The sequence below is a fragment of the Acinonyx jubatus genome, chromosome B1, assembly GCF_027475565.1.
Source record: "Acinonyx jubatus isolate Ajub_Pintada_27869175 chromosome B1, VMU_Ajub_asm_v1.0, whole genome shotgun sequence".
NCBI classification, from domain to species: domain Eukaryota; kingdom Metazoa; phylum Chordata; class Mammalia; order Carnivora; family Felidae; genus Acinonyx; species Acinonyx jubatus.
This window is the reverse complement of record NC_069382.1, coordinates 199150534-199168581: the sequence shown is the minus strand read 5'-3', so window position 1 is coordinate 199168581 and position 18048 is coordinate 199150534. Positions and strand designations below refer to the sequence as shown.

Below are 18048 nucleotides of genomic sequence, written 5' to 3'. Positions count from 1 at the left end.
ACTCAGATAAAATTGCTCAGATACAGCCCTGTATCTAGCCTTAAAAACCGAGTTCTTAATCAAACTCTTGGCACCAGGGACACCGTGGGCCCAGGAGGCTCCAGCAGGAAGGCTGGGGCACGTCAAGGGGGAAGGAATGCCACTCCTGCGCCGGCCACGGCAGAGCCTGGCAAGGGACGCTCCCGGCTCGCCTCAGTCCGATGTGACAGCAAGTGTGACGCACTTCGCGCGGCAAGAACAAGGCCCACGGGCCCGTGTCCCTCGGGGGTACATGCAAGCGAAGGCATGGCGCTCGGGGAGAAGCAACACGAGAGGGCGTGCGGACATGCGGGGATCCGGGACGCAGGGCGTGAGGTCATCATACGAAAACCACAAACCGAGGTGAGCAGACACCACAGACAGCGGCATTCGGCACGAAACACGCGGGGAGAAATGCAATGAAAACGTGCAGCGTCTGTGTACAGAGAGACGCAGGGCGGGCTAAATAAACGGGGCACACACAACGCGAGAGGCTCGAGACTCGATGCCAGGATGTCGATTCTCCCCGGAGCGAGCCGCGTACTCAAGGTGACCCCGTCAAAATTCTAGTCGCTTTTGCAAAAACCAAGAAGCTGACTCCAGGATACACACGGAAATGCTAAGACCCGGAATGAATCTTTAAAAACGGGAGGGAAACGCACACCCCGATTGCAAGCCCTGTTCTAAAGCTACCATAATGGGGACGGCGATAGCACCAGGACCGTCTAGAAATAGCCACACCTGTGTGTCACTTCAGTTTTCACAAAGGCACCAACCCAGGAAACAAAGAGGAAGACGCGTGTGTGAAGAGGGCACTGGAACATAAAGAAGCAAGTGGCCACCCGGCGGCAGCCCGGCACCAGGCCGCCCTTCAGCGGCCGAGGGCGTGCAGTCAGGTGCAGGGCCCCGCTGGACGGAGCGCACACGCGCAGCGAAGCGCCTCCTCGCGGTCGGGCTCCGTGTGCGGACGGTCGAGCGCAGGCAGAAGCGAGCTCCGGGGAGAAAGGCGGGTTCGCCCGCGGGCGGGGGGCTCGTCCTCGGGCACCTGCAGCCGTGAGCGCACACGGGGCAGATGGACGCGCGCCTGGGCTGCGGGGTGCGCGCGCCCCCTCCTCGGCGCTCGAAAAGTAACCAAACCCTGGGGACGGGCCACCCCGCCAGCGGAGCCCTCCAACACGCAGCCAGAACGTCCAGTACACTGGACCCCAAGCCTCTCGCGCCGTCCTGCCGGCCAGTGGCACCGCGAAAGCAGTCGGGGCCATCCTGCACGCTGGGGTGAACGCACCCCGCGGGACCATCGCTACCACCAGAAGCCTGCAGGGCGCATGCGCACACGGGGACGTTCACCACGGGGCTCCCAGCCTGTGTTACCACCCAGACCCGGAAACAACCCGACTCCAAAACCTCCAAGCGCACCACGGAATACTACGCGACAGCGGAAAGGTACACGCTTCCGTGAAATGATATGATTGCATCTCGACACGCCAGCTAGAAGCCACACTGCCCCCGACCCCACACAACTGTGCGCTCTCATTTCTTGCCCATGAAGTTCAAACAGGGAAGCCCAGCTTTACTGAAATCAAGAAAGCGATGCCTGGCTCAGAGACAGACTGGGTGGTTCGAACAGCAGGCGTCTGTCAGTTCTGGAGGCCGGAAGTGACCATCAAGGTGGGGGCAACGGGGTTCTGGAGGCCTGCTTCCTGGACCACAGACGCAGACTTCCTGCTGCGTGCCCGCACCGTGGAGGGCCAGGGGGCTCTCGGGGGCCTCTTTTTACAAGGACCCTGGTCCTGTGTGCAGCTCCTCCCTCGTGATCTGATCACCCCAAGGCCCCATTCCTGACACCCTCACCGTGGGAATTAGGTTCTGGTGTATGAATGTGGGGGGGCCACGTGGTCAGCTGTAGGAGAGGAGTGTAGTGGGTCATCTCCACTTGACCTGGGGTTGGGTTCCTGAGCACCCACTCGGGAGGACTCCTGGGCCCCGGCTGGGGCCCGACACAGCACTGGCTTCCTCCAGTGGCAGAGGCAACAACAAACCATGAAGACCCGGCACCTCTGACTGGAGGCCAAGAGCTCCCTCAAGTCGGTTTCTTGGATGGTAAACTGAGTCAGAGGTCCTATTCTGTTTGCCCCCATGTCCTGGGCCCGACCTCCTCCTGGGCCCTGCACCCCACACAGGGGCGCTCAGAATGTGTGTGGCCTGGAGTGCGGAGGCCTGGCGACCGGCCCTTCTCTCGGCCTTGGCCGTCACCTGAGCCGTCTGTCACCTTGCCCTGCCCTGCCCGTCAGGCCTGGCAAGAGCCGTGTGCGCTGTGTTGGGAGGGCCACCCCGGCAGACCTGGTCAGGAGATACGACAGGGGCCCAGGGTGAGGCTCCTGTGCGGGGGAGCACAGCAGGAAGGCCCGCCCCTCGCCCAGTGGCCCACGCAGGAGCCTGTGGTGGGGCCACCCCCCTGCTCAGCTTTACCGTGTCCTGACACACCCAGTTAGCACGCCACCCTTGCACTGGACTCTTCCCGCAGTGACGGCCAAAGGGATGGACTGTTTGGCGGACCCCAGCATTCCCGCTGAGACCCGGATGTGGCTGATGTCGCGGGGCAGCACCGGGGTCAAGCCTCTTCCAGGTTCAGCTCTGAGAAGCGTGTCAGGTCCCTGTGTGGACCGTCTGCCGTGAGGCCAGAGAATGGTCCCGCAGAGCCATCACCCCCGACACAGTCAGGCACTCGTGCTGGACACGGAGGCCCCGTGGGCTCGTGGGCTCTTCCCAAGTCCAGCCACAGAGGTGGGCAGGGAGATGCCGGCTGAGCCCCCAGCGGGCCTGGGCCAGGTCACCCCCAACTCAACTCCAAATCGTCAGAGCAGGGGGACCGTGGCCCTGGGGCCCCGGGCCCCTCCCACATCACGTAACAGAGAAGCCGGGGAGTGAGGTGTGGGGGCAAAAGAGAAACAAGACGCAGGTGCAGTGAGACCACCAAGACGCGCCAGATCACGTCAGACGATTTAAATCCCGCGACATGTTTTTCCGGACGCGGTATCTCCAGGGGCAGATTCACGAGTCCGACACGCCCCCATCGGGCACTCGGGGAGTCGGAGCCGTCCTCCCGCACCACGGACGCCCGGCCAGTCCCCAGCACGCCTCCTCCAAGGTTCTGTTCGCGTCAAGCGCCGCCACGGAGCGCCCGGGCCCGTCCTTGGGCGGACCCCGCCCGGCGCCCCGCTCCTCCCCGGCCTTCAGAGTTCGTTGTGGCGTGCTCTGGAGATGCGGCCCGACAGGTCCTGGAAGTGCTTCTTCACCTGGAAACGAGGGCAGTGTGAGCCCAGCGGCAACGCGCCCGACAGCCACACGCGCGGTCTTAAAAGTGCAAACCCCTGGGCTTCCTGCCTGTCTCAATTTACAATCCCACCCATCCGGAAGCGGCCCAAACCAAATCCCAAAAGCAGCGAACACCGGCTGGGACACCACCACCAAATACTAACGACACACAGCGGGAGACAGATCACCCCGGAAAGCAAGAGAAACGTATCTGTCGTCCACCCCGCTGGCTTTCAGAAGCGGCTCCCTCTGGGAACCCGCCGTCGGCCCCGGCCCCACGGGGTCCATTCCGCCCGCTTCCCACCCAGCACGCGCCCTTCTCCCACAGCAGCGAAGCTTGCCTGCCCTCCCCCACGACAGCGGACTCCCCTCCGCAAATTCTTGCCCCGCGATGTCACTCTGGAACCGACCTCCCCTGCGGGCACCTGCCTCCTCCCCGACGCTGCACCACACGCAGGCACAGACCCACACACACGCTCGGTGCCGCTTCTGCCCTATTTCACTTAAAAGTTTGAGTGTGAACAGGTAGGACACCGTGCGGCTCCAGACTCAGAGGCACAGAAGAAGATCCCTCCTCCCTCCCTCCCCCCAGAGACAACCCATCCCATCTGTTTCCAGAGTGTTCCATACGTCCTAGGAACAGCCTAGGCTCGAGCCCTCCTCCAAGCGTCCACACTGCCCTGCTGCCTCTTTTTCCTGTGGAGTCTGACCCAGGGGCTCTCCTCTGTCAAGAGCCCAACCTCCGTGCCTGGACGGGCACGTGATTTGTAGGTCACTGGGAACAACCGAACTGGCCCCAGTGACCTCACTCTGCTCAGGCCACCTGCCGCTGCCCTGGGACGGTTCCCATCCTCATGAGACCAAACGAGGCCTCCACACGCACCACACCAGATTCTCAGGGGACCCCCTGCCGCGAGCACGCGAATGTGCCAAAACCACTGCCCCACACGCGCGGGCCCTCGCTCACGTCCCACACAGGGTCACCCGATCGAGTACGAGTTGGTCCACAGGTGTCCCTGGCTCTAAACAGGCCCAGAGGAGAGGGCTCGGCCCTGCCCCGGTGGGAGCAGGCGTGTGGCTGCAGCAGGTGCCCCCACCAGGCGCCCCGAGGCGCCGACGACCCCCCCCCCCCCCCCCCCCGCGGAGGAGGGAGCGGTGCACACGCGGGGCCAGGGAAGCTCTCCGGGAGGCCGCAGTCCTGGTGCGGACGTGACGGTCACCTGCCGGCCCCCCGCAGACCGCGCGCCCACCTTGTAGCCCAGCTCCTTGGTCTTCTCCTCCAGCATGGCGTATTTCTCTTTGTTCCGGCTCACGTGCTCTTGGTCCCCGAAGCTCTCCACATGCTTCAGTTTCTGGTGAGAGATTTCCAGCTGCTTCTGGTAGTGGTTGTGCTTTTCAATTTTGGCTTCAAAGTGCTTAAGCTCCTCCTAGAATAACGTTTGAACAGCCGACTGTCCCCCAGCGGACTCCCCGGGCAGACCTTCCCGCTGCCCCAGAACATGGGCGGCAGCCACCCACGTGGGGCACGGACCCGATCCCGCTGGGGATGGGGCTCAGCGCGGGAAGCAGGGGGCTGCCCCCTGAGGGCGCACACACCGAGCCCCTCCACGTGCAGCCTGACGGGGCAGCTCCAGGGGGCCATCCCCACTGCCACCTGATCGGGAAGGTGGAAGGGGAGCACGCCCACGGGCGGAGGCGCCCGCCACAACCTGACGGCCTTCGCGGGCCACCTGCCCACACCTGGCACCTGCACCCCGCCCTCAGCGAACGGAACCTGCCGGGCATCTGGCTCCCTCTGGCCCCGACCCCACATGCAGCCTGACACCTGGGGCTTGGGCTTCGACCACGACTGCACTGCTCGGTCTTCTCCTCTGTCCCCGCAGCCGTCTGTCCCTTCTGGAGCAGCCACCATCTTGGGAAGGCTCTGCGACACTGCCCTTCCTGCCCCTCCTGCCCGCGCAGCGCTCTCGGGTCAGGCTCGCTGGCTAATCCCCCACATCCTGATCTCGGCTAACGGGTCAACCCCTTGGGACCTCCGAGGGGGGGGGCCAAGCGCCCTGCCCAGGGCCCACGAGAGCCAACATGCTTCCCTCTGAACTGGGCCGAGCTCCACAAGGACGGGCCTGCCCACCCAGCTGCAGACGGACGCCGGTACAGGGACCTCTGCTGGGCACCCGCCGCCCTCCCTGCTGCGTCTCCTGCCGTAGCGTCCTGGTTCTCCCGCCCGCCGAGGACTCCTCGGAGGCCCCCCTTTCTGCCCTCCCTGACCCCGGGACTGTGGGCCCACCCCGCACACATGAGCTCAGCAGCGGCCTCCAGGGCCCACATCTCGGAATGGCCTCTCACCCCACGGGCCCTACTCAGAGCCCCACACCCCCAGGCTCCTGTCCTAGCGACAGCGGCCTCTCGCCTGTGCCCTTCTGATGCCCGACCCGCTGGCCTGTGGCGGCTTGGTCACAGCACGACCCGCAGAGGCGACACTCAGGGAACCCAAAGGCCTTTCCCCCCGGGCCCACTGCCAGGGCCACAGGCAGGGTCTGACGTTCTCCTCCCGGCCTTCGTGACCCGCGCGCTTCCTCACCAGCCCTCTGTCCTCAGACCCAGCGCACCCAAAGCTGAGCCGGACCCTCCATCCGCTGGAGGCCAGCGCTGTGCAGACGTGAACACGGAGGTCCCACATGGCTGCCAGCCAGCACGGTGAGGGACGCGGGGGACAACAGGGAAAAGAAACCTGTGAAAACCCTGGCCTGTGTCAATGCCGGTGCGGGGAAGAGTCTCGCCACGCCAGCCCGAAGCTTAAAAGGTGCTACCGGGAACCGTGAGCCGGCGTCTCCCGGCACCTTGCTTACCCGAAAGGACTCCAGCTCCTTCTCAGTGAAGTTGGCGGACTTGGCCATGTCCCACAGATCTATCACTCGGGGTTCCTCGAACTCTGGCAGAAAGGCAGAAGCAGGCCGGGTGACTCTGGCGGCACCCCCCATAATGCCCGGGGCAGCGTGCACGTCTGGACATGCGTGCGTCCGGTGCCCTCGGGAAGCACACTGAGCGTTGTTCCCATGTGCGTTCAGTCTGTGGCTCAAGGCCCCGTTAGCACGCGGCCCTGGCGACGCTCTCACTGCCCCGGGTTGCACACGAGCATTAACCCGCACCTCTGACAGGGAGGGTCTCCCTTGGTGCACAGCCACCTCGGGCAGGAGTCGGGGGAGAGGGCGCGGGAGTCTTGGGGCCTCTGGGTCAGGACTGTTGTCAGGCTACCCACGGTTCTGGGCTGAAACTCAGGCCACTGCCTGTCCTGTCTCCAGGGCAAAACCAAGCACCTGAAAGGGACCCCTGACCCCAGCCAGCACTCCTGTGAAGACATGGCGATGGGGGCCCTGCTGGGCCAGTCACCTGTCCTCCAGCCCTGGAGGAAGCCCGGAGCAAGCCAGCCTCAGCCGCCTGCCCCTCCCTCAGCGGCCCCTTCCTGCCTGAGTGTTCTCGAAGGACCGGGCGGACCACAGGGGAAGCAGAGTGGTCGGTTGGGTCCCTCCTGGGAGGGAGTGGTTCAGGCAGGGAAGGGGAGGGGCGGGGGCGGGGCAGGGCGGTGAGGTCAGAGTTACCAGCACCGCATGGGCGTGGGTGCCCCAGCCCCGGCCCGTGTCCCCGACCTGCCCTGCCGCGTCCCCAGGTCAAGGAAAGCACCTGCCACGCCGACGCTCCCCGAGCCCGTGACGGAGAACACACGGACGAGCCAGAAGCCTGGGGAAAGGGGCACCCAGGCAGGGTTCCCGGCCGTGCTGGCTGTGGGCCGGCGGACCAGCGCGGGGGCGGAGCATGCGGAGGGGTGGCGTGGGACCCGCCCCTGGGGACCGCCCGCCCGCTCACCGGCCTCGGAGCCGTAGCCCCGGTGGCTGACTTGGCGCAGGCGGTCGTAGCCCTGGTTGATGGCGCGCAGCCTGTCCTTCAGCTCCGCGTGCTTGCTGTGCAGCACGTCCTCCTTGACGCGGCTCACGTCCAACGGGCTGATGACGTTCTCCCGGGTCTCTGCGCGGGACAGGAGCCGTGAGGGGCTGGCGGCGCCGAGCCCGCTGCCCAGGACTGCCCTCCGCAGGAAGGACCGTCTGTGACGCACTCGCCCGCGCCCCCCGGGCAGACCCCGGTGGCCCTCCGGGAACTCTGGGGGTTGCTGACTTCCGGGGGGGGGGAGGGGGGAGGACGAGGGCGGGGCCGCGTGCAGGGGTGGCTCCGCGGTCTCGCGCGCGCGCGCACCTTCAGTTCTGCTCAGGGCGTCCAGCAGGACGTTGTACTCGTGCACTTTCTCCCTGTGGTGCTGGAGCTCCCGCCACAGCTTGGCCAGCTCCTCGCTGGAGAACTTCCCCGAGCTCTTCGCCTGGAGGAGCGCGCTCTGTGAGCCTGCCCGCGCCCCGGCCCGGCCCCTCAGACCAGGCGGGACCCCCGCTCCCGTGCCAAGTGTGCGCGCGTCCTCTCCGCGATGACCGTCAGAGCAGGGGACGTGGCGGGAAAATACAAAGCAACGTCACCAGGCTCAGCAGAGGGGTCACGGTCACCAGAGGTGCGGGAGCGGCAGGATCCCGGAGGAGGCGACGTCCCCTGCCCCGGGGAGGGACCTCAGGCCAGTCACCTCCTCGCCACCCACCTGCCCCACGGGGCCGAGGCGACACGGTGGCCACAGCTAGCGCGAGAATCCCGATTCCTGGCCCCACTCAGTGTAGTCCAGACAGAAGCTGGGGGATGAAGGGGTGGAGCCGCGGCCACCGCCCGGTCCCACCGCCTGCACCTGCCCGCCCCCGCCCCCCTCAGGAGACCGAGGGGGTGAGCGCCGCCCCGGCACGCCCGCCCCGCGCTGAGCGCAACTCTCTGGACCAGACACCACACAGGCTCAAACCCCAACTACCCGGACACAGAAAACCACAAAGCCGTGTCACGCGTGAGCCCGGGTGTTCACGAGTGATCGGCCCGCTCTCCTCGCTCCGGCAGCTACACGGCTCGTGGGATTCCCTGGCCGGGGACCCAGGAAGGCAGGGAGGCCTCATGGGAAAACAGCCTCATGGGTCCACGAAGAAACCACTGCCCCCCAGGAGTCCCTCTCAATGAGCTTCCATGCAGACAGAGACAGCCCCAGCAGCTCCCCTTAACTCTCAACGCCAGGGTGCACGTTCTGGGGTTCTCGGGGAGCCCCGAGGGGTACCTTGTGCCACAGCTTCTCCAGCTTGGGGTCTCCCAGGCTGTCGTCCTCGGCGGTGTCGCTGAGGTAGTTGCTGTTCACGGCCTGGGCGTCCTTCCTGCCGTCCAGGCCGTACTTGGCCAGGATCACTAGGAGAGACACAGGTGTTACGTCCGGCCACCGGCCGACTGGCGCCGAGAGGACCCTGGGCCCAGGCTCTGCACACCTGGCCACAGAGCAGTCGCAATAGCCCCCGAGCACGGGGAGGAGCCAACGGGGAAGGAGGGAGAACCAGCCTCCCAGGTCCGAGCGGGGACGCCACATCGGACCCCCTCAGAACACGTCACATGACTCTCAGGCTGCATTCAGCACCCGGAAGGCAGAGGGTTCTGGATTCCAGTAGTGCTGGGTTCAGCATGAACTGGAGCCAGAGACAAGCATTCAAGCCGGAAGAGGCCCCATGGACCAGGAAGCCCACTCACGGATGAGGCCGCTGGAGCCTTGGCACGTCCCCGTCGGGCACCGGGGGACACTGTGGTGGCCATGGTGAGGGCTGGGCAGCAGAGCGGACAGAACAGGACCCACCCGTCCAAGACTCAACTTGGGACAGGAGGGCCCTCCGTCAAAACCAACGGCCTGGACAAGGCGACGGGTCCGGTGTGGTTTGCTCCCTAAGGTGCTGGTGCAGGGCCAGGGTCACCACGAGGCCAGCGAGCCTGGGACGGACCCGGTTATGCCTGGTCCTCCCTTTCCTGTCTCAAGTCCTGGTCCGACACTGCACTTTGTGGTCCCCTAGGTGTGGCATCAGCTCTGCTAATGGCACTGGGATGGGGGGGACTGAGGGCACGCGGAGGCTCCCGGGCCACCTCCAGGATGCGGCCAGCGGCCTGCGCAGGGGGAGGCCTCCAGCTCGCCAGTCCGAGGAGTCCTTCCACCACATCACCTCAGCATGCGAGCAACCCGTGCCACCCACGCAGAAACAGATGGCTCCACCGGGACTGGACCCCATCGGGGCTGGGAGCCGCACCCAGGAGGCCACGGAGGCCGGAGGGAGACGGGGGCCGGCCCACCTTTCTACGCCCTCCCACTCTTCTGCCTCAGCCCTGCGCCATCCACTGGGGGCTGCTTCCTTCCAGACAGGAGGACGTACGAAGGTTCCCGGGCCCTCCAGTGCCTTCTCTCCTGCTGGTAGCTCCAGGTCAGGCCCTGGGGAGCGGCCCCCCAAACACCGGCTGGGGGCAGTCATGCCTAGTGTCCTCTCAGCGTGGGTTGGTTTTTTTTTTTTTTTAATTTTGTTTAATCTTTATCTTTTTTTCAGAGACAGTGTGAGTAGGGGAGGGGCAGAAAGAGGAGACACAGAATCTGAGGCAGGCTCCAGGTTCCGAGCTGTCAGCACAGAGCCCGACACGGGGCTCAAACCCACAATCGTGAGATCATGACCTGAGCTGAAGTCGGCCACTCAAATGACTGAGCCACGTAGGCGCCCCTTGCCTTGGCCTTTTATGTGTCTTGCCACGTTCGAGTGCGGCCACATGTAAAACAGTAGTTAGACTGCTTTCCTCACCGCAGAAGCATATGCACAGTATGACCCAAACAACCCACAGGGGTCTCATGGGGTTAAGAGATGCAGGGTAGCTGGGTAAACATCACCAGCTGGGTCAGAAAACCCTGCCCTCAAATCCTGCGGTGCTCACGGCTGTGACTACAGACAAGTTACCTACCCTCTGAGCCTCTGTCACCTGTGAGTAGGGACGGGAAGTACCTCAGAGAGACCTGAGTGGACACAGAGCACCTGGTCTCAAGAAAGGACTCGTTTCCACAGAGGACGAGCATTCCACGTGTTTCCAGGCCAGCCTCCCCGCGTGAGGGGTTGGGGGGCGTTCCTGGGCAGCCTCCGGGCCCGGCGACACACGGTCCTGCAGCCACGACCGTCCCCGCCCCAGCGCTGCGGGGAGCTGTAGCAGGCTCAGACTGGCGAGGGCGCCCACGTCCCAGGGCAGGTGACAGGCCAGGGCGCCGTTGGCCTCCAGGCTCGGGAGCGAGCAGGCGAACAGGGACGTGACTCCTACTCTCTGCTCTTTGCTACAGTGACAGCAGACCGGTCAGCTCGGAAGCAGACCCCAAGACACAGCCGATGTGGGGCACCCGGGGCATGCAGGCGGCGAGCTGAGTCATGCCAGACAGGAGGAAGGTGACCTCTCAGCCCCGAGGATGCAAGTCTTTTGCACAGTGGGAGACGGAGGCAGATGCCCGCTGTCTCTTCTGGAATACATAGTTGCGGCAAGCAGCTCACTACGTTCCACCGGAACTGTTAGAAAATTATCTTTGGGGCGCCTGGGGGGCTCAGTCGGTTAAGCATCCAACTCTCGATTTCGGCTCAGGTCATGATCTCATGAGATCAGGCCCCACGTTGGGCTCTGTGCTGACAGCGTGAAACCTGCTTGGGATTCTCTCTCTCTGCCCCTCCCCCCTCAAATTACAGAAATACACTTAAAAGAAAAAAAAGAAATTATTTTCAGTACAGACCTGAAATCTACTTCCCCATACCTTCCAGACTCCGGGAACCTCCCTATGGACTCTGCCAGGTGACCATGGGCAACTCGGTGGCCCCGGCCTCCTTCCCAGGCCACGCAGCTCCGGGGCCGTCAGCCGCCAAGTGCCAGTGCGTCTGGGCACCCCTGCCCTGACTCTCCCCGCAATTTGCCGAGAGCCTCCCCAAACGGCCCGGCAGCCGTGTCCACGGCTGAAGGCCGCTCCACGGAGGACCCGCCCCGGACCACGTCAGAATCGGCGGCCAGGGCTCCCCCCACACAGAAAAGGAAAGGAAGATACCGCTGAGGTTGCGTAGGAGCTTGGCTGCTCTCTCTCCGTCTGCGTCGAGGCCCTCAGCCTTCAGCTTCTTCCAGGCGAACTCCTCTCTCTCTTGCATTTTCAGGTCTGCATGGAGCTCGGACAGTTTCACGGGGGAGAGCTGGAGCTACGGAACGAGAGCAGAGGGTTTCTGACAACCGGCCACAGGAAGAACCGGCAGGACAGCCCCGGAGACGGCGACCCGAGAGAGGGTGGCCAGGAGACAACAAGACACGAGCAGCAGGAGTCAGGGTCCCGGGCAGTCAACACGTCCCACGTGCTCCCGTTCGAGAACCTCAGGGCACTGCCGCCCAGAGGGACGAGGACCACTGGCCTTCGCACGCGGAGCCTCGCCAGCCTCACCGGATGTCCACTGCATGGCATGATCTAGAAACGCCCAGTAAGGGCCTGCCCACCGCCAGCGGCTTGAGCCCGGGGGCTGCCAGTTCCTCCTGAGGACACCACCCCGGCGACGGCGACGGGCTGGCTCCTGCACCAGGACGCCCCGCCTCCCACCCGGACGCTGGGGGCCTCCGTGGGGCCCCCGATACGGGGGTGGGGGGGATGCAGGGACAGAATGCAGAGCACGGGGAGGAAACCTTTCGCTTTTCCTTGCGTTATGTAACTAGGACAGAAAATAAACCGCGACTAGGGGAGACCGGCTCCCTACATTACGGACAACGTCCACATTAAAAGAAAACCAGTTAGTGAACGAGGCTCACGGATGCCCCCACCCGCAAGCCACTCTCTAATGACACCACAACTACAAGAGGCTCTCGGTGCTGTCTCTCTGTTCCCTGACCCAGCCTGGGGTGAGGCGGGATGAGCCGCGCGGCTGTCTTAAGTGGCCCCGAGGCTCCGGAAAGAAGCCCAACCCCCAGGAAGGCCAAGAGGAGACCCAGAGCTTGCTCCCGCCTTTCCCAGGGACTTGTCAGCTCAGGCCCCGTCCACCGGCTTGAAAAACAGCCAGGGAAAGTTCCTCAGGAGTAAGAAGATGGCACCAAATGAATGGCAGGGCCTAGGGCAGGAAACTCTTCCAACTCTCTAGAAGTTTCTTTGATCCTGCTCTGTGGGTTCACTGCCTCCTTTGCTGGCTGTCCTGGGGCAGGCACTAGTCTCCCCGGGACCCACACCCCTAACCACCGCTCCCAAGCCCAAAACACTTCCTTTCAAAGCCTCTGGTGTGCCCCCACCTGGATGCCCTAGTCTCCTCAAATGGCACCCGCCTGCCCTCCCGAGCTCCACCCCAGGCCCCGTGGTCACCTGGATGCCCTCTGTGGACACTCGCAGGAGAACGCCACGCCCCTGGGGAGCTGGGGCTGCAGCCTTGCCTGACCTGCGTGCCTCCCGGGGCGGAGGAACAGGACAACGGTTTGGGGCACACTGATTTCCCAGGAAGGGCACATCGGGCGCTGGGTGGTGAGGAGTTGGGAAAGGCAGGCCTGCAGTCCACCCAGGCTGAGGACACAGCACCAAAGCCCAGGCACCCACAGGGTCTCCCCTCTGCAAGCACAGGGCTGTGTGCATCAGGACCCACAGCTAAGGACGGCGAGGGCCTGGCTCCCGGCCCAGTGCCGTGTGGATGGTGCAATGGCACTGGCGTTCCTCTTGGGGACTTCAGGGGGAGAGGACCGGAGTGTTCTCTGACCGCCAGCCGGCTCCACTGTGGTCCCCACTCACCTCCTACTTTCTCATCTGTCCGCCGTTCCGGGACCCTAGGGGGAATCAGTGGGCCAACATCCGGCCAGGAGCCCCATGAGCTGCAGACTCGGGCCCACCTGTGCGTTAGGGTCACGCCCCCCATGTGACCGCACTTCAGGTTGGAAGCCTTTGGGGGCCTGAATTACGTGCTGCATCTCACAAAGATCAGTTCTGATCTGGTGCCGCCCTTCCTCCCAAATACCGAGGCCTGTTGAGTTCAGTGTGGGACGTGCCACGTGTAACGCCCCAGACACAGCAGCATCGAGTCCCACTGAGAGGGAGGAAAAGGGGGGCACCTGGGTGGCTCGGCTGGCTGGGTCTGACTCTTGATTTCAGCTCGGGTCACGATCCCAGGGTCGTGGGATCGAGCCCCGCGCCGGACTCTGCCCTGAGCTTGGAGTCTGAGTGGGATTCTCTCCCTCTGGCCGCACCCACCACACTCCCAAAAAAAGTTTTCAAAAAAAGAGGAGAAAAGGAAAAGAATTCATATGCAAACAGCTGGCACACTCCCCAGATTATTTTACTCTCTTTAACTTAGTTAAATGTTAACACCTCACATGGAGAAGAACTAGTTAGCAGAAAATCAAATGCAAAAACAGGACCTGTTCAATATTAAACAGGTAAGTAAATCATCAATAATTAAGAGACAAGCAAACACACAGGAAGAAAGCCACTCATCAGAAACAGGTGATAGGTCTACGGCATACGTGGGGAGGATGGTTTCACAGCTGTGTCCCTAACTTCAAACTTAGCAAGATGAATACATTAAATGCGTAGTTTTTCATACGTCAGTCATATCTCAATAAAGGGGAAAAAAGCCACCTGGAACCAGGGTCCACTCGAACCTCTGCCAGAAGTGACTGTGTGCAGAGCACCATTCAAGGAGGTCTAACAGCTTCTGAGCTGCTGTCAGGACAGGGACCTTAGCTTGCCCTTCCTAAGTCCTACCTGGAGCAGAGGAATGTGGCGTGCAGAGAACAGGGGACAGGAGACTCCATCTCCCCTCCCCTTCTAGCCCTCCCACCTCTGAGGACAAGGCTTCAACACGTTTTAATCACAAGACCAGGATAAGAACCCGATAGGAACACTCAGAACGGGGTCTGGCACTCCGTGGGTCTGCTCAGGATGTGTCCCCCCCCCCAATCCTGTCCCGTGTCCCCCCACCAGGACACCAGGCACCCCTGAGCAGGGCCAACACCGACCACAGAGGATCAGTGCACACGTGGCTCCTGCCCAGAGGCACCCACCAGGGCTCCGCTCAACCCCAAAGCTCCAAGGACAGCCCTCGGCCACCCCCACTGGAGTCTTGCAACACTGGAAGATGTCACAAGACCACAGCGGTGGACACAAGTACCCTGGTTCCCATCCCCCAGGCTACAGCTCTAAGCACTGGCCTCCAACGGGAACTGGACAGTCTCACAGAAAGTCAAGACACCGAGGTGGGATGATGTAGCACGAGTGCCCCGGTCAGGTCTCCCAAGACCGGAAGGGAGTTTCAGGGTCTTCCCAAAGGACCCCCACCCCCAACCGTGGCATCTGCGTGCCAAGGCAGGAATCACAGCGCCAGCGCGGGCTGCGGCCCCCTCGGTCGCAGGAGACAGAGAACGCCCCGGCCCCGCGGCCCCAGGGTTACAGGTGACAGGATGTCCCGGCCGCCGCTCACCCGCTGGGCCTTCTCCCACAGCTGGTTGAGTTTCTCCATGCGGAACTCCCCGCCGGGCTCGCGCTGCGGCGGCGGCTCGGGCTCGTTCTTCTCCCGCGAGTACTTGCCGCCGTGGCCCGCCGCCGGCCAGGGCCCGAGCAGCAGCAGCAGCAGCAGCAAGAGCGGCGGCGGCGGCGGGAGCCCGCGCGACCCGACTCCGAGCCTTGACGACGCCATCTTCCTCCTCCGCCAGCCGAGACCCCCTGTCTCGAGCCCCAGAGGCCCCGGCCCCGCCCCCGCCGCGCGCCGGTCCCGCCCCCGCCGCGCGCCGGCCCCGCCCTCGCCGCGCCGCGCCGCCTCTTGGGAGTTGTAGTCCCTCCTTGTGCGGTCGGCCCAGGCGAGGCCGCCGGCGGACTACGAGGCCCGCGAAGCCCTGCGGAGGCACGTGAGTGTTTCCTAGACAACCACCCCGCGGCCTCGTGATGCCGGGCGCCCATGCTTAGGCGGAGTGCGACTTGGGCTGCCCTCCCTGGGTTTGCGAGGTTGAGTGAGGGTCGAGCCCTGACCACGCGCGCCGCGCACTCCAGGATGGCCCCGGGCCCCTGTCCCATCTGCTCCGCAGGGAGAGTAGACAGTTCAGAGATGGGGACCCTGTCTGGCTGAAACTTTAGATATGTTCCCGTGTCAGCGGCATCGACAGGGAGCCTTCCTTGTGGGTTTCCTGGAAGGTGGCCCCTGCTTGGCGGTCAGGACGCTTCGAACCACCCAGCCCACTCCTTCACTCGACAGAGGAAGACAAGCTGAGTCCCAGGCCGGTCCAGGTGTCTGGGCTTCTCATTCCCGCCCCGCCGAAGCCTTTCCCCCAGACTGGGGGGCGCCTGCACCCCAACAGTGTCTTTGAACTGCATCCCTAACAGTTAACTCCGCGCACTTTTTCTGTGTTAGAGATGCGTGTGTACCTGCTTCATTTCTCCCCACCCTGTTACAGCAAAGTTCACCCTAAGGAGCCCGCGTGTTGGGGTTGGGTGGTGCCCTGGAGCCAACCTCAGGCCGCTGCCGTCAGGTAGCTTGAGGTAGATGGTTGAGTAGGGGCACCAGCTAGGGGCTTCGGGGCTTGGAGAAGGGGCAGGGTGAACCCATCTGCTAAGAAGGACCTGAAAGGCCTCCCAGGGTGGCAGTGTTGTGCCTTGAAGGGAGGACATCCCCATAGGAGGGAAGAGGAGGACAAAGGAAGGGGGTGGAGAGTACCTGGGCCTCTTGGGAGGAATCCTGCCTCCGGTACTTTACAATTGTGCCCTGTGTTGTCCGAAAGGGTCACGGTCAAGGAGTGCTTTGCTACCCTTCCCGCCTGATGCCTAGCATCGTGGGAGCAATCATTTCGTATGTCTTGTTCAGTTGTTCAGTTTTGTTTCCAACAAAGGTTAAATTCAGTCCCTGTGCTCCATTCTAGCCAGAACGCAAGTTCCAGCTGCTGTTAGCATTTAACGCACTTATCCTGTTTATTAGTTAGCTTAGGCTAACTATTATAACAAACTCCAGAATGCATAAAGGCCCCAAGAGGATAGAGGTTTTTTTTCTTTTCCCTGTTCAAGACTGATCAACAGTCAGTTGTCCCCTGGGTGGTGATAAGGGGACCCAGGCTGCCCCATTGTCAACACGGGGCTTCTAAGATTGCTTCCCCATGGGCACAAGGGGAGAGAGCACAGAGGGTATCACAGGGGAGGGAGTCGGAGAGCCAGGCCTATCACTTTTGCTCACGTTCTACTGCCTAGAAGATCTCATATGGCCACCTCTGTTAACAAGGAAACTTCAGCTTGAAAATGGAGTCGTAGTAGGCCAGGTCACCAAACCAGGGCTGAACATCTAACCTAACTGCAGTGCCAACCTCCCCCAGAAATGTAGTTGTAACTGGTCAGCTAGGAATTTTCGGGTCAGCACTAGTGAAATAAAACTCCATCCTCCAAAGGATGTTGAGGTCAAGTATGTAGTAAGACACCAGCCCTTCGCCTAAGGGAAGGTGACCTCGCCTGAAACAAACCTTTCTTTTATTTTGCTAATAACTTCTTGCCCTACCCTGCTTCCTATAAGCAACTCCTTTGTACTCCGTCTTTATTTCACCAACTGATAAGTGAAGGCCACAAGATGGAGTTTGACTTGCCAAGTCACCTAATTACTGAGCCGCCTCTCATCTGGATAGATTCAAGATCTCCTTATTGGCCTCTCTGCTTCTACCTTGTTTCCTGAGGAGTCCTGTCTGGATACAGCAACCAGAATTAGCCTTTTATTTTATTTTATTTTATTTTATTTTATTTTATTTTATTTTATTTTATTAGTGTTTATTTCTGAGACAGAGAGAGACAGAGCATGAGCAGAGAAGGGACAAAGAGAGAGAGACAGAGACAGAGACAGAATCCGAAGCAGGCTCCAGGCTCTGAGCTGGTCAGCACACGGGGCTTGAACTCACGAACCCGTGACATCAAGACCTGAGCTGAAGTCGGACACTTAACCAACTGAGCCACCGAGGCGCCCCCAGAATTAGCCTCTTAAAATACAAGTCTGATCAAAAGAATTCCAGACCAACATTCCTCACGGACACGAACACAAAAATCCATAACAAAATATTAGCAAATGGGATTCCACAGTACATAAAGAAGTTTGGCTTCATATTTGTAAATGGGTCCATGTAATTCTCCTTATTAATAGAATAAAAGAGAAAAAAAAACCAATGGGTAACATTCACAAATAAGCAGAAGTGCTCGACGAGCCCAATACCCGTTCGTTGCGATAAAACCACTCAGCAAACTAGCGACGGAAGGGGACCTCCTCAGTTGAATCCGGGCATCTACAAAAAATGCAGAATGCACATCATACTTCATTGGGGAAATGTTGAGCACTTTCACCTTGAAAAGAATGTAAGGACGCTCTCCCCCGTATCCCTAATATTCAGCACACTGCCTCATGCCCACGAGAAAAGCCAAAATTAGTTAGGTCCACAACGTCGTATGCTGAGAAAAATATGAACCCACTAAGGCTCTCATACTTTGCCGGTGGGAGTGGAAACTGCTCACCCCTTGGCAAAACCCTTTGTCAGTTCCTTATACAATTAAATACCTATTCTATGACCCAATCCAATTGGCTCAGTTCTATGAATTTGTAACCGGGGTGCAGGGGTGCGAGAGCACCCGACTCGGGGGGTTCCAAACAGACCAGGTTTGGCCACTCGGCTGCTGACAAAATCCAAAGGCAGAGAGGTGAGTGGTGGGGAAACAGGAAAGGGATTTATTGCAGGAGGACAACACTTGGAAGAAAGCGGACGAGGGGCTCAAACACTGTCTCCAAAGTGCTGGAGATACAGCCA

The 18048-nt window shown here is 61.7% G+C and overlaps 1 protein-coding gene across 2 annotated transcripts; it reads right to left on the bottom strand.

The window, feature by feature from the left end:
* Positions 1-3006: 3006 nt before the first annotated feature.
* LRPAP1 (LDL receptor related protein associated protein 1) lies at positions 3007-14993 on the bottom strand. 2 transcript variants are annotated; one of them, XM_027071745.2, is made up of 8 exons: positions 14712-14990; positions 11330-11474; positions 8522-8646; positions 7582-7702; positions 7198-7356; positions 6183-6265; positions 4584-4760; positions 3007-3314 (listed from the first exon to the last, which is right to left on the bottom strand). In XM_027071745.2, exons 1-8 carry the CDS (start codon positions 14925-14927, stop codon positions 3252-3254), a joined length of 1089 nt encoding a protein of 362 aa, XP_026927546.1. In that variant the 5' UTR covers positions 14928-14990; the 3' UTR covers positions 3007-3251. The 2 variants fall into 2 exon arrangements, with proteins under 2 accessions (XP_026927546.1, XP_053073642.1); XM_053217667.1 differs by lacking the exons at positions 3007-3314; positions 4584-4760; positions 6183-6265 and adding an exon at positions 3552-3820 and having other exon boundaries at positions 7210-7356; positions 14712-14993.
* Positions 14994-18048: the final 3055 nt, after the last annotated feature.